This window comes from Tenebrio molitor, chromosome 4 (genome assembly GCF_963966145.1).
Source record: "Tenebrio molitor chromosome 4, icTenMoli1.1, whole genome shotgun sequence".
Lineage (NCBI taxonomy): Eukaryota > Metazoa > Arthropoda > Insecta > Coleoptera > Tenebrionidae > Tenebrio > Tenebrio molitor.
Window position 1 is genome coordinate 27277102 of NC_091049.1, and position 16370 is coordinate 27293471.

Genomic DNA, 16370 nt, shown 5'->3' on the forward strand with positions numbered 1-16370 from the left:
TCCGCTTTCCTGCCTTGCTTTCCCTGTGGCCACAAAAAGAAACAATTTTTTTTTCATAGACACCTTACCACTGATGTGAATTCTTGATGATTCGTATTTCTAGTGTAGAAAAAACGAATTCATATTGTTCATAATAGTTATTTAATAAACTAGTTTGTTAATGAAGGCGATTAATAATCGAAACTGTTTAAAGTACGAACGAGTGTAGCGAGGGAGTGCCTTTAATAGTCGAGATTATTAATCGCCCATTAACAAGAGTTGATTACAAAATTTTTTCGTTGACCGCAAACTTTTTTTTTGTGACAAAATTTGAAAGTAAAGCCAAATCAAAACCAATTTCATCTTTCTCCATAAAGATAACACCTTATAAATACCTTCATTCTTTTTTTGTCGTCAGGGTAGGCTATTTTTAAATTTTTCAACACTTTCTATTCACTTTTCCACAAACAGTGTCAGAAGACGTCAACTCCATTCCCATTCAATTTCACGTAAAAAGCACGGTTGCTAAGGAAACCTAGTTACCTTTGAAAAATATGACATGCGAATTATAACCAAAAATGTCGGTTTTTGAAAAAGCGAATTTGTAATTGTGCAGTTATGGAGCTATAAAATATAGAAAACCCTGCTGCACTACCTGCTGCAGTGTTGGTAAGTGCAAACAATGCATGTTCGAGGTTGTTTATACATGAAAATTTAATCTAAACGTCAAAATCGCAAAAATCGTTGATTAATACACTATAATTTAGACAAAATAATTCATTAATATTAATTAATGGAGGGATAGTAGATTAACAAGCGGTCAACGGAAAAGTTCTTTAAGTTACTATTTTAATCTGTAAATAATGTCAATGATAATGATTTTCACTTAAACTGGTGATTATTTAAACTGCTCTAATTAGGTACAGTCGTTGACCAAAATAAAATGGGACAAAGTAAATTTCGATTGTGTAATTCGATATTTTTGCGAAATCCATCTCTTAGGAAACAAAAGTGTCAAAAATTAAAAAAAAAATCTGTTGGCATTTATTTTAGTTTATTCATTGGTATAAATTTGAGAATAAGACGTTTTAATTACAATCGTAAATCCATGTTTTCCTACTTTAGAGAACCAAATACAAATGAACAAGTTTACCGACAGTTTTCAAAAACTCACAATTATTTAATCGAACATAGTGACAGTGACAAAGTGACAAGTAAAAAAAAAACACAACCTCACTTTTTGTAGATCAATCGTCAAGTCAAATCAAGTTGTAATCTGAGACACATACGTCCCAGTTACACTACACAAATCTTTGAATTGTGAAACTGTCTAAGGTAACACTTTGTCCTATTTGATTTTGGTCAACGACTGTACATGCCTACATTAACTTAAAATATTAATAAATGCATTTACAATGGAATTCAACGAGTTAAATAAATTAGTTCTAGTCAAGTATCTGCCAAGTGCATTCAAATCGAAAAAAATTAAATGAGTGTATCAGCATCACAACCTCGTAAACGGTATGTTCATTAATACATAACTGGCCAACTTCCTCATTAGTATTTTTCAGAGGACCACTTGAAATTAGTTCGTGTGTTGGGCAGCGACATTTTTCAGACAAGACTTGGTAAATTCCTACTGAAGTTAACATTTATTTTCTACTTGGCATTGTTAGTCGCTCAACTCTACTTCTTCTTTCTGGCAGCGAGCACAGCAAACTTAATCGATCATGCACCGTTCTTCTTGCAAATGTGTTACGTAATAGTTGGCCAGAACCAACACAACTTATTCCTAACGTTTTTGTTTTAGACTGAATTCTCAATCGTCGTACATTTGTCTAAAAATCATTTGGTAGAACAAGCAATGGAAGTGATCGATTTGTGGAAGATCGATTCCGCCGGTGAAGAAACCAAACAGAGAATCACAAAAGAATCCAGACGAATAAATATGTTTGTGGCAATCAACACCATCCTGGCTGTTGTTGTTGTTTCCCATAATCCCACCGAGACGGTTTTTGTTCGAGATATTTTTCACTTACTGTTCCCTAGTCAGGCCAAGTTTCATACCGTTTTCTTTAATTTGATGTTTTATTTGGCGGTTCTCGCGACAATGGCACATCCATATCAAGTTATTTATACGACGCAACATGTGAAATTTCAGATATACATGTGCAAAACATTCATCCAAAAAATGACAGATCGTACAGATTTGGAAGAAATTTTACTTTATGATGGAGATTATCAAGAGTCGACAGAGTCAAGGCTGAAATTTCTCATCAACAGACATTGTGACTTTATCCGGTAATGACATTTTTATAATCTCAATTCGTAATCTTAATACAGGGTGATTCTGAAATAAGTTTGGAAAAAAACCCGTAATTGGTGATGATGAGAATATGTCATAGACAAAAAAAAAATCTTATAAAAGATTTTTCGTTTTCGAGATACAAATGATTGAAAATTTGGTCAGAATTGCTAGTACGCTGCTGAGTTAAAAGTGATTACCTGATTATCTTAGTAGTTTAGCAACAATAATAATCAAAGGTAAAATGTGCTCGTCAATCACAAACGTAACATTACTCCTCTCGATGAATTCCAATAATTCCATATAAACATTTACAAAGCAGTATGCTTGCACCTACAAATTTATTGTGAAATTGATGTAACAGTGGTTGCTAATGAAGTGAACAAATTCGGACAAATTTTTCCTATTCATAGGCGTTGAAAATACAAGGATATAGGGTAGTTTCTATTCTTTTGATTTCACCTCCAAAAATCATTTACGCAGAATTAATTTGTGTCAAGGATACTCCACATTTTTTCCAAACTTATTTCAGAATCACCCTGTATACATATATTTGGAAATTATTTTTCTTCTAATTTCTCTTCATCTGAAAACTCTTTATTTCTTGTTGTTAGTGTTGTGACAAGTTTTTGATTTTTAAATGTTTTTAGTGGCCTTCCTCACGTTTTCTTAGCTCTTTATCAAATAACGCTGTTCTGTCACAGATGTAGAGATAATGCGTTGCTCCAAATGAAAAATTTTATAGTGCCATTTACTTTGGGCGCCGTCGTCATCACTACAAGTTTTGCTCTTTCCCTCCTACAAGTAAGAAACTGCTTCTCTAAATGTTCTCTTTCTGCTAACCACGTTAACATTATTAAAGCCCAAATTCTAAATCAAATGATTTTTGATTACAAATCATGTCAATTTCTTGAGTAGATCTATATTGTAGGATGCGATATCGTGGCGTAGTTGTCTGATGGCAGTTTGTGCTTTGTTGACCATCACAAGTCTGATAACAGCTGGACACACTTTAGAAGACGAGGTGATTCACTGTGAAATGTTTATTTTGATGCAGAATTATTTTTCAGTCGGAAAAAATGTTGGCGAGTTTTTCCATTCCAAAATGGTACACCTGGAATATCAAAAACAAAAAGCTTCTTTTGACAATTTTGACCAACACGACCAGACCGATCAACTTAAAATTTACAGACAGTTTTACCATAAACTACACCATACTTGTGTTTGTGAGTATAACTCTTGGTGAGGATATCATTGATCCGATCTTTGTTTCAATTTTCAGATTGCCAAGGCACTCTACTCAATACTTTCAGTCTTTTTGAGTACAAAAATTAGAAAAGATTGATTCGCTATTAAATCTTTAGTGATAGATGTTTACTGACTTTCCAAATATCTTAAGAGAGAGCACTTTGCAATAGTACTATTACATAATTGTGAGAAGATATAGCAACAGCAATTGTCTCTTGTGACAATTTACACTTTTTTAAGGTTAACTAAACTAAAATGTAAATTTATAGTTTAAAACCACTTCAGCAAAATTGATAGCAAATAGTTTTAAGCAATTCGCCATGAAAATGTGTAAAACCGTCTTGTTTCTCTTATCCCACTCGTATCGTCAGCATTTTATCAAATTGTCAAAATTGCAACTCCACACTCTGAAATTGAAATTCTTTATAATAAAGTAAACACTGAGTATTTCTTTTCAGTTTTTTTTTCACTCAATTGTCACATTCCTAATCGTCATGGTTCAGTGGAAAAAAAACTCTTGAATCAGACTGACCCATATTGACTAACATTCTGTAAACTTGTTTCCGGTATTATCCAGCCACGGTCCTTGCAGTTATTTACTCGACTGAAGGAAATTACAATTAAATATTCATTCAAAGCAATCATATTTGTTGTTTGTTGATTACACAGTCGGTGTAATGTACGTTTTATACGAACGCAGTTACATTTACCGAAAACTATCAACAGTGCAGCTGTGTCTAAGAGTCATCATGGACCTTGTGCTTTACAGCCACAATGGTCACTCTTTGATCACCGTCATGGTGTTGAGACGGCGACAGTGGTTCCTACTCGTGAAAAACCTGACCGTGACGTGCACAAAAATCCAGAAACGAAGACACCATCTGTTTATTTTTGTCCTGACGCAGGTGATATTTTGCGCGACAGGTGTGTTGATCGCTTCAGCTTGGATGGCCATTGCGGGAACGGGAATAAGTTTCCTGAGAATGTTCTTCGTCGAAAACTTCCAGGTTTATTCCCTCTTCTTTTATGTGACGTTCGCTTGCGCCATTTTGACCCTGTTGCTGGAAAGGTACCACTACCATTGTTACTCATTGCTTGATGAAGTCAGAGGCAATTTATTCCACGATTTACAGCCGCTCGGTTTTTCTGCATCGACAGGAACACGATATGCAGTGTCTTAAATTCTCTCACCACATTTTTCATTGTAATAATTCAGTTTAAATGAACTAGAAAGAACCCTTTTGAAATGCGAACGCTGCACTTCCAAATCTCACCAGAAGTGTGAAATTGAAATGTAATCTCTGCACGAGCAATTTCGGTCCATATTTTTGTTAATCAGTACGTTCCAACAAATACCAATTTCGTTCAGGCTAAAGCAAAAATACTCGATAGTTTTTCATAAGGAAAAACAATAAAAACCAATCCATACTGACTAGATTTTATTCCTATCTCCCACCCTTTTCCTTCTCTGTTATTTTCCTCCCCCTCACTTCCCCAAAGCTATCTCGATATTGTCCGGATCTGCTCTCTCTCCTATTCTGAATTCATCTACTTTTTGCCATGCTTTTTCGTTCACTTTTCCGCAATCTATCACTGTTTCCCCATGCTACCTATATAGGTCCATTCCTCTTTTCGTCCCCTTGTTTGTTCCCGTTCAATACCTCCCATCCATTTTCTTCGATCCATTCCAAGAGTATATAATCTTCCATGTTTTCTTTCATTGCGTCTTCGACACGTCTTCTTGTTGTCTTTATCTCTTTATTGTATGTTATCATTATTTTCCACCATTTATTGCCTATATGAACTTTCCATTCCATGCATCCTTCTTCTTGTCTCTTTTCTTGTCGCTTTTCTTTAATCCCCAATTTCACCCCTGTTATTATTTCCCCGGTAGCTCTTCCCTTTTTCTTTTCTCTTTTTGCCCCTCGACCTTCTCATTTGTACTCTTTCGGTAGCGACTTTCCCCTTTGTACTTCTTTTCCGGTTTCCGTTTACTTTGTCCATCTACCTTTTTATTTACCTTCTTTTTATACCTTTCCTCGCCGGTTCGTCTTCTCTTTTTCTCTCCTTCTTCTAAAAATGTTTCTTCATCTCATCCCATATAAACTATTCCCCGTTTATCTGTATCTTCTTTTGTCAAATCGTCATCTATATACATCCTCTCACCTTTTCTTTCATTCAACTTACTCTTATTTAGCATAATGTTCTTCTTCTGCTCCCAACTTTCTATTTTTACCAGCACCATCTTATCTTTGTTTATTTTAAATGCTTCCTTTACGTTCACTTTCACCTCTGTTTCCCCTTCTAACTATTCTTCCACTCCCATCTCTATATTTCCTCTTTTTCCCCCATTCCGGTTATTATAATATCATTCTTCCTCTCCTTCTTTTCTCTTTGTTCCATCTTTTCCTATATCATTTTCATCCTTTCCATCCAATCCGGCTGCCATTTTTCTTCTCTTCCTCTCATCTTCTCTCTCACTGCCGCTAATTCCTTTCTTAGTACTTACTTTACTCTCCTCTCTTATTCCCGCTGTATCCTCTCTTATCTTTCTAATCATGGTTTTCATTTCCTTGTCGATTTGCTTGCTATTATTTCCTTCTTCGCTCCTACTTGAGGATCTTCACATCCTGGAACTCTTTCTAAATGGGTTCGTGCTTTCTTCTGACGTCCTACCTTTTTTCTCTCTCTGGCTGCTTTCTTCTTTCTACTTTCGGCGATTTCGACATGCCCTCTCTTTCTTGCCCGCTGCCTTTTGCTTATCACCTCTCACTCACAAATGAAAAACATATCCCTCTCAAGTTATCTATCCCTTTCTTGCACGGCTTTTTTCTTGGTTTCTTCCGTGTTTCCATAGTTTTCTCGATGTAATTCTTTCTCCTGTTTATTTTACCATTTCTTCCTACCAAACTTGACATTTAATATTATCCCAACATTTTTGTTCTTTCTGCGTCACTGGCGTAGCACACCTTACCTTTAGTAAATAATGTTGTACACCTCATGTGTTTTCAGGTTTCCGTTTACAAATCATGAATAGATAATCCGCTCTGTGAAATCAGTGCCACACAAAACTGGTTATTGCTGGACAAAAATGTATTACCTTCGATCGCGGTAAAAATGGAGTGAACTTGAACAATTTGGCTCCACCACCGCTCGAGAATCAAAAACCCAAGTTCTTTCAGAAATTATATTTGTTTTAAGGATTTTTGTTTTACGCAATCGGTTTTCATATGCGAAAACTGTTGTACACTTTTGCTTTATTTAATTTCTCTGATTTTACGGCTATAGAATGGACTGACCTTGTACACCCACATCTGCTACAGTTTCGTAATGATGATGTTGTTGAAAAGGAGTTAATGATTCGCGGAGTAGTTGAAACAAACTGATGCAACAGATGTCAGAGAAAGTTACTCAGTGTTAATTTCGATATACTGTGGCGCAATTACTTATGCAGACTGTCTATAAAAGAATGTAGGTTCGCAGATGGCTCTAGAATTTGATTTTGCCACCTCGTTTAAATTCATCAAATACTAATCACAAACTGTCGTGTATTCAAAAGCTGTCAACAAAAAGTCAGCTTAACTTCATTTCCGCTTTCCTGCCTTGCTTTCTCTGTGACCACAAAAAAAAAACATTTTTTTTTTCATAAGCGGCCAAAGAGGCATCTCAGTTTGGTCATAGACAGCTTACCACTGATGCGAATTCTTGATGATACGTATTTCTAGTGTAGAAAAAACGAATTCATATTGTTCATAAAGTTCTTTTAGTTACTATTTTAATCTACCTGTAAATAATGTTTAATGATAATGATTTTCACTTAAACTGGTGATTATTCAAACTGCTGTAATTGCATGCCTACATCATTAACTTAAAATATTAATAACTGCATTTACAATGGAATTCAATGAGTTCCATAAATTAGTTCTAGTCAAGTGTCTGCCAAGTGCATTCAAATAGAAACAAATTAAGTGAGTGTATATACTGAAAAATATTTATTTCTTCTCGTGTTAAAATAAAATTAAAACTTATGGATTATCAGCATCACAACCTGCTAAATGGTAAGTTCATTAATACATAACTGGCCAACTTCCTCATTAGTATTTTTCAGAGGACCACTTGAAACTAGTTCGTGTGTTGGGCAGCGACATTTATCAAACAAGAATTGGTAAATTCGTCCTGAAATTAACATTTCTTTTCTACTTGGCGTTGTTAGTTGCTCAACTTTACTTCTTCTTTATGGCAGCGAGCACAGCAAACTTGATCAATCATGCACCGTTCTTCTTACAATTGTGTTACGTAATATACTTGTCCAGAAACGACACAATTCATTCCTAAAGTTTCTTTTTAAGATCGAATTCGCAATCACCATTCTTTTGTCTAGAAATCGGATGATAGAACAAATAATGGGAGTCATCGATTTGTGGGAGATCGATTCCGCCGGTGAAGAAACCAAACAAAGAATCACAAGAGAATCCAGACGAATAAATATGTTTGCGGCAATCATCACCATCCTGGGTGTGACGGGGGCTACCATTCATATTCTTTCCCATAATCCTGCAGAGACGGTCTTTGTTCGACATATTTTTCATTTGTTGTTTCCTCGACAGGCCGAGTTTCTTGTCATTTTCTTTAATTTAACGCTTTATTTGGCAATTTCTGTCCTGCCAGCACATGGTTATGAAATGATTTATTTCACGCAACATGTGAAATTTCAGATATACATGTGTGAAACATTCATCCAAGCAATGACCGATGGTACTGATTTTGAAGAGACATTAATTTATAATGCAGATTATCAACAGCTGATAGAGTCGAGACTCAAGTCTTTAATCAAAAGACATTGCGACTTTATCCGGTAATAATTAATTGTCCATGGCATTATTGTCATCTGAATTCATAGTCTCTCATGTTTGTAGTTTAATTTTCTTTTTTTGTTCGACATTGTCAGAATTTGAGAATTTTCTCCTGTGTGAACGGATTTTGAAGAATTTGACAACTTGTCAAAATGAAACGTCAAGCTAATTTTAAAGATTTTCAGCCATTTGGAGCCTTTGGAGGGGCTCGTCGAACAAAAAAACGTTGTATTCAACTCGTTCTTGTGTAATTTGCGCTTTTTTGGCACTCGTGGACCTTTAAAACTCTCGTTTCACTCGAGTTTTAAACTGGTCCACTCATGCCAAAAAAGCCCAAATTACACACGAACTCGTTAAATAAATAACTATTAATTATTCATCATTTGAAACCTCTCTATTTCTTGATGTTCACGCTTTCATCTGTTTTTTGAAATTTACATTTTTCAAGCGGTCTTCCTCATATTTTCTTAGCGTTTTACAACATTTATCCATTTGAAATAACGCTGTTCTGTTACAGATGGAGAGATAATGCGTTGGTCCAAATGAAAAATCTCATAGTGCCATTTACTTTGGGCGCCATCGTCATCGTTACAAGTCTTGCTCTTTCCTTCTTACAAGTAAGAAAGTATTTCCCTCAATTTATTGAAGTGAAAACTTCTTTAGGCGCACCACATACATTTAATTATTCTAGTTTCATGCATCACTTTCGCATCTGGCAGCCCGTCACGTTCACGGCAAGCCAAAATCTCGGGAGTCGAGTTTAGCGGAGCGAGCGAAAAACAATCAACTGTGCGTCACTTGTGAATTTTAAATTTTCATTGTACGTTGTGTTGTGACCTGACTGACCTCAGTGCAGAGCTGCAGGAGTAACTGTATATATATACAGGATATTTCACGAGTGATAACGAGCCTGACTGCCTGACGTAATTTAAAATGCAACCCACACTATATTTACGAAAAAAGCTGGCTACTGAAATCAAAATGTCCGGCTTTTTTTGAAAATCGCATGCATAAAATTGTAACCAATCAAATTTTCTAATTTTTACTTTAGCAACCAATAAGACGATGATTTAGTGTAAATCACCATGGACATCACACAACACACTGATTTCCGGAAATCACTCTAGAGAGATTTTCGGAAATCATATCACGCGGCCATTCATTCATCAATACACACTTATAAATAATATTATGGTTGAAATTCAAAAAGATATATTATTATACTCATGTCACATCGTGAGGAAATTCCTTAACTTTGACACAGAACATAAAACACAAAAAAGTCAAAATGTGGAGGCGAGACGCCGGTAATTATGTTGATAAGCACTGCACTATTACTTGATAGTATTATCCGTAATAGTGTATGTACTATCGCGGCCAAAATACTTTGGTCGTTACTTTTTGACACTTCAAATGTAAATCAAGTATTAATGTCAATATACATGACAATTTCAAATTATTCTTGTCAAAAATATGGCACCTTCAGTTTTTGATAAATATAGAATCGTCTTACTTGCTTCTGAAGGTTGTCTAAACCGCGACCACGTTGATCTTTTGCTTTTGAACCCTGCCTCTGCAGCTGGGATTTACCCCATCCGAATGACACTGATAGATTAAAATAATTTTGACAGTAGTAAAAAATAAGGTTAAACATCCTAAAGTTTGCTTTACAATTGAATGTCATTTATGTCACATTGACGACCAAAGTATTTTGGCCGCGATAGTACTCCGGCAAAATTGCCGTGCCGCCGGGTGGAGGTGGGATACGAAAATTATTAGAGAGTGCCGTGACAACTGTCTAAATGTCAATAAATTCGCTCTCTAATAAAAACGCGCCAAATGTTGTTGCAAGTGCTTCACTGCAATCCAATGGTGCTACAGAAGTTAGAAAACGCAAAAAATGGACTATGGAAATGAATATTTTCATTATACGGGAATATTTTCGGATCACGAAACTACAGGATGTTGTGAGTACTTACAGGCTTGATTTATTTAAAGCGTTCCAAAGTAAGTACCCCCAGTTTCCTGTTACTATTCAAAATTTAGCTGACCAGAGGAGAGCCATTATGAAGAAAAACTTCGGCAATTTTAGAAAAGATCAAAAATGATGTAAAGTTAGAATTGTCAATTAATTATTCTGACAATAATGAAGTTTCTAATAATTTACTCCAAAATTCTGTTGAACCACAAAGTTTATCTAATCATAATGACTCTTTCTGTCCAATTATCGATTCACCAAACACCATACAAACAGACATACATAATTTAGACTTGAGTTATAATGATATACATGTTATTAATAAAAATTTTTACTACCATCAAAATTTTAAAGAACAAATTGAAGATGAATTTAATAGAACTCTGAACGAATTTGAACATATAGAACCATTTAATAGACCACTATTACCTAAACAACAAAGCTCCAAAAAATTCTTTGCAATGATTGAAATTTTAAATCAATTCATTCTACCTAAATTTGTAAATAACACGACAAGTTTTAAAAAATTACACAGTATCATATATAGTGGAGCTTTAACAATTATCAGATTAAATGGTTCAAAAGAAATTGACCAGACAAATAATATAAAAGCTAAAGAATTACCAAAATGGGAACGAAGACTAAATAAACGCATTAACAATATCAGACGAGATTTAGGTAGAATAACTCAATATTTAAAAGGTATAAATTCTAATCATCTAAATAACTGTATTAAATCGATTTTAAATAAAAACAGAATACATTGTTTAAAATATAACGAATATAATTTAGTTTTAATTTAATTTTAATAGAAATTAAAGACACTTTATTACAAAAATTGAATATTTATTCTAAACGATTAAAAAGATATAAAAATAATAAACAACGGAAATTTGAAAATAAACTATTTAGAAATAATGAGAAGTTGTTTTACAAAAATTTAGCAGATAATAAAACTCAAAATAATAATGGTCTACCAAATATAAATGAAATTAAAGAATTCTGGTCAAACATATGGTCAAATTAAATTCAATTTAATAATCAGGCAGAATGGATTCCTAATTTAGAAAATGAGATACCAGATTGTAATAATCCACATCATATTCAAATTAGCCTTGAAATTTTAGTTAAAAATATTAATAGTTCACATAATTGGAAATCCCCTGGAGGTGACCAAATTCATAACTTTTGGTTAAAAAAATTTACTTGTATTCATAAATGCTTACTTGATCACTTTAACGGATTTATTAGGGAACCTAACACATTTCCAGAGTTTTTGGCCCATGGTATAACATATCTGAAACCAAAAGATTCCGATACTAAAAATCCATCAAAATATAGGCCAATCACATGTCTGCCTACAATTTATAAAATTATGACATCTTGCATTAAAGTAATAATTTACGACCATTGTCAAAAATTAAATATACTTAATGAAGAACAAAAAGGTTGTGTTAAGGAGTGTTTTGGTTGTAAAGAACAACTCATAATAGATACGGTAATAATGGAACAAGCTAGAAAAAATAATAGAAATATTTGTACCGCATTCATAGACTACAAAAAAGCCTATGATTCAGTACCACATTCATGGTTAATTAAAATTCTTAAAATTTATAAAATTAATTTGGATTTGATTAACTTTTTATCCCATGTTATGACATTTTGGAAAACTACTTTAAATTTATCAATAAACAATACTAAATTAAAATCCGAGCCTATTCAAATTAAACGGGGAATTTATCAAGGAGATTCTTTAAGTTCTTTATGGTTTTGTCTAGCCATCAATCCTTTGACAAATCTATTAAATAGCACTGGATATGGTTTCAATATTAGAGTTAATAATACCACACTATCCAAATTAAATCACCTTCTTTATATGGATGACATAAAACTTTATGCATCTAAAAAGAATCACATTTTATCTTTACTAACAATAACTGAAAATTTCTCAAATGATATTGGCATGAGTTTTGGTATTGATAAGTGTAAAACGCAATCAATATGTCGTGGTCATTACGAAAATTTAGAATATATAACTAAAGAAGGAGAAATCATTAAAAATTTAAATAAAGAAGAATTTTATAAATATTTAGGTATTAATCAATCAAATCATATTCAACATTCAATTATAAAAGAAAATTTAGAAAAACAATTTTATTTAAGAATTAAATCTATTTTAAAATCAAAATTAAACGGTAATAATTTAATTAAAGCAGTTAATACATATGCTGTTCCATTGCTGACCTATTCTTTTGGTGTTATAAAATGGTCCAAAACTAATTTACAGAATATAAACATTAAAACCAGAGTTCTTTTTACCAAATTTAGTAAACATCATCCCAAATCTGCTATTGAAAAATTTAATTTACCACGCGAAAACGGTGGTAGGGGTTTTTCAAATCTAGAAATACTGCAACACAATCAAATTGCTTCACTAAAAAATTATTTCCTCAATAGAGCTCGTGATAACATCTTTTTTAATGTTTTGGTTTCAGCGGATAAAGGTTACACACCTTTAAATTTAAGTGATAATGTAATTTCAGATATTGTTTAGCCAAATATACCTGACACTATAGCAAATATAAAACAAAAGTCTTTACATGGGCAATATTTTAAAGAGCTAGAACAGCCAGAAATTAATATTCAAGCTTCTCATGCATGGCTTAAAAAATCAAATATTCATCCTGAGACTGAGGGTTTTATATTTGCAATACAAGATCGTGTTATAAATACAAGAAATTATAAAAAACACATATGCGGTTTACAATCGATCATCGATAAATGTAGGATTTGCGGTACTGAAGGGGAAACCATTGAACACATCATTTCTTCTTGCACCATTTTGGCTCAAAGCGAATATAAAAAACGTCATGATATATTCGCAAAAATTATACACATGAATTTAGCAGTTAAATTCAATTTATTAAAGGATACACAACCACATTACATTTATAAACCAGAAAGTTGTTTAGAAAATGACAATTACAAATTATATTTTGATCGCACAGTTTTAACTGACATTCACATTCAGCATAACAGACCAGACATTATTATTTTAAATAAACAACAAAAGCAAGCATATCTTTTAGATATAGCTGTTCCAAATTCACACAATATAACACAAACATATAATACAAAAATTAATAAATATTTAGAACTATCCGTTGCTATGAGAAATCTTTGGTGTTTAGAAAAAATTTCGATTTTACCATTTATAATTTCAGCAACAGGAATAGTACCGCAATCTCTTTTTAAAAATTTAAAAATTTTGGACTTAGAGAACACATTGGTGGTTGAAATTCAAAAAGGTATATTATTATACTCATGTCACATCGTGAGGAAATTCCTTAACATTGACACAGAACATAAAACACAAAAAAGTCAAAATGTGGAGGCGAGACGCCGGTAATTATGTTGATAAGCACTGCACTATTACTTGATAGTATTATCCGTAATAGTGTACGTACTCCGGCAAAATTGCCGTGCCGCCGGGTGGAGGTGGGATACGAAAAATATTATTTAAATTCAATGCTGTTTTTAAATAAACATAAAAATCTGTATTTTTCAATAGAAACTGCAAATACGTCAGCTTTTAGAGGTACACTCTGGCAAAATTTGTGAGGTTAGGTTTGGATGTGTAAGTTTTATTTTCTTCACGATGATATTGAACACAACACAAGTTTTCATAGCAATACCAATACCCTGTATTATGATAGTTTGTCCATTTTCCTCTTCACATTTTGCTACACAAATTTTTTCAATAGATGAATTGTTGAAGCCATATAATTGAGAATTACGTATTAAATCCTACATTTATCTGTAAACTTACAATATTTGTCATGTCTTTATCGTTTATATTTTCTTAAAATAGTGAGATGCAGGGAACCAACATAACGCGAATTTAGCATAGTAAATTCAGTATGGATTTGGTATTTCGTCCAAGTCTCAGTTTTCTGGCCAAGGCGTAACCGAGGCTTGAAAACAAACAACGTCAAATCATTTTATTTTTTAGCTACGTGGTTGTCTTGTAAATAGTGACATGCAGGGAACCAACATAATGCGAATTTACAAATGTTTGGCTTACTAGCTCTTTTTAGAAAATAACGCTTTCGAATAAATTAAATCATATTTTATTATTTTTCTCGATTTTTTTCTGATGTAAGTGTCAACTTTTTTTACACATTCAAATGTAGAAAAAAAAGCTTTACAAGAATAGGCTAAGAAATGTATAGTGTACTATTTAAAAAAAAAGTTGACTGTCTTAACTTTGACATATGTCATCGTAGAGAAGATTTGACAACATCATCTGTCGTGCGGTCTTAAGCACACACTCTTTTTTTTTCTGAATTCTTTCTTAACCGACTCTTTCTGTTAACCACCTTAATATTACTAAAGCCACCTGTTTGGCAAATTCTAAGTCGATTGATTTTTAATAAGATTAACCTGAATGACGAAACATGTCGATATTCTCTGCCGTTTTTTGACTGGATATGTTATAGGATACGATATCGTGGAGCAGTTACCTGTTGGCGGTTGGTGCCTTTTTGGTCATCACAAGTTCGATAACAGCTGGACACTTTTTAGAAGACGAGGTTAGTCACCCTAAAATGTTTTCTTTGATGGAGAATTATTTTTCAGTCCGAGAAAATGCTGGCGAGTATTTCCATTCCAAAATGGTACACCTGGAATATCAAAAACAGAAAGCTTCTGTTGACAATTTTGACCAACACGACCAGACCGATCAGCTTAAAATTTACAGACAGTTTTACCATAAACAATACTTTACTTGTGTTTGTGAGTACAACTCTTGGTGAGGATATATCGATTAGACATTTGTTTCAATTTTCAGATTGTCAAGACACTCTACTCAATAGTTTCGGTCTTCTTGAGTACAAAAATTGGAAAACGTTGATCGGCTATTGCATCTTTAGTGATTAATGTTCACTGATTTTCCAAAAATGTCTTAAGAGAATGTACTATTAATTATGAGAAGATATAGCAATAGCAATTATCTTTTGTAATAATTTACAATTTTTTCTTTAAGTTTAAATAAAATAAAGGTACGTTTCTAATCACTTTTCGTGCCAAGTGCACACTCAGCGAAGTAACCTCTAGGAATTATGCTTAAAAACAAGGATTGGTGTACGTTTTATAAAATATGATATACAGGGTGTATTTTTAAAATGTGCGGAAATTTTACCTATGAAGTTGTGGGACAACGTAGAACACTAAAAGCAATTAAAAAAAATTATAACTCAAAAAATACATATCATTTTATTTTTTGACATAGAATTTTTTAAATATTTTTTCCGAGTTCTACATGAAGCCAGTAGCTCGTGGTTAAAATTTGGTCACGCATTTCAATACCAGCCTGTATAATGCATTTGCGTTGCACTTTACACAATAGGTGATTAGAAACGTACTTTAAAATGTTACAAATTTGACAGTCCAACAAGAATAGGTCATTCTACGAATTGATTTTTCTTTTTTATGAACACTTACAATAGATTTCATTAATGTCATCGGAGACCGACTTATCGCGGAATCAGGGGATTCAAAATCTAAGAAATTCCTTTTTGAGAGGATTTCCCTTGCCATTCAACGTGGAAACGCTACAAGCATTCGGGGCACTTTTCCAGATTCCGCATTATTATCGGAAATTTTCGCATTGTAAATTAAAAATGTTATTTGATGTTAGATTTTAATAAATTTAAATGTTATTCTGTACGTTTAATACAACTTATTTGTATGATTAATATCTTTCAAGTCAAAATGTTATGGCACAATAGATCATGTGAAACAATTAAACACAAAGCACCTGAACCACATTATTTGCGGAATAAATGAATAAAATGATTTAACAGTACTTTACCTACCCTACCATCAGTTTCTAGTGAAGCAATAGTATTACATCATTAAGAGTAGAAGTGTGTCTTTTTGTGCTAAGCCCAGAGATTGAAGACCGAAACGCAGTTGAGGTCGACAACTGGGCGAAGCACAAAAAGAT

At 33.2% G+C, this 16370-nt stretch overlaps 2 protein-coding genes across 3 annotated transcripts; both read left to right on the forward strand.

Moving 5' to 3' along the window:
- The first annotated feature begins 1563 nt into the window (after window positions 1-1563).
- LOC138129688 (uncharacterized) lies at window positions 1564-3971 on the forward strand. Of its 2 annotated transcripts, XM_069045959.1 has the most exons (6): window positions 1564-1738; window positions 1790-2280; window positions 2935-3088; window positions 3216-3308; window positions 3355-3510; window positions 3567-3971. In XM_069045959.1, exons 1-6 carry the CDS (start codon window positions 1730-1732, stop codon window positions 3627-3629), a joined length of 966 nt encoding a protein of 321 aa, XP_068902060.1. In that variant the 5' UTR covers window positions 1564-1729; the 3' UTR covers window positions 3630-3971. The 2 variants fall into 2 exon arrangements, with proteins under 2 accessions (XP_068902060.1, XP_068902059.1); XM_069045958.1 differs by having other exon boundaries at window positions 3216-3510.
- A 3056-nt stretch (window positions 3972-7027) lies between these two features.
- Window positions 7028-16139, forward strand: LOC138129366 (uncharacterized). Its single transcript, XM_069045654.1, has 6 exons — window positions 7028-7828; window positions 7882-8387; window positions 8903-9002; window positions 14863-14955; window positions 15002-15157; window positions 15213-16139. Exons 1-6 carry the CDS (start codon window positions 7769-7771, stop codon window positions 15273-15275), a joined length of 978 nt encoding a protein of 325 aa, XP_068901755.1. The 5' UTR covers window positions 7028-7768; the 3' UTR covers window positions 15276-16139.
- Window positions 16140-16370: the final 231 nt, after the last annotated feature.

Excerpts from the sequence above, each read along its gene's own strand:
- LOC138129688 (XM_069045958.1), top strand. Across the intron at positions 2,281-2,934 it reads AGACATTGTGACTTTATCCG|TGGCCTTCCTCACGTTTTCT; the intron begins GTAATGACATTT and ends AAATGTTTTTAG. Across the intron at positions 3,089-3,215 it reads TTGCTCTTTCCCTCCTACAA|GATGCGATATCGTGGCGTAG; the intron begins GTAAGAAACTGC and ends TCTATATTGTAG.
- LOC138129366 (XM_069045654.1), top strand. The coding sequence starts at position 7,769 with ATGGCAGCGAGCACAGCAAACTTGATCAATCATGCACCGTTCTTCTTA. Across the intron at positions 7,829-7,881 it reads TCTTCTTACAATTGTGTTAC|ATCGAATTCGCAATCACCAT; the intron begins GTAATATACTTG and ends TTTCTTTTTAAG. Across the intron at positions 15,158-15,212 it reads ACAATACTTTACTTGTGTTT|ATTGTCAAGACACTCTACTC; the intron begins GTGAGTACAACT and ends TTCAATTTTCAG.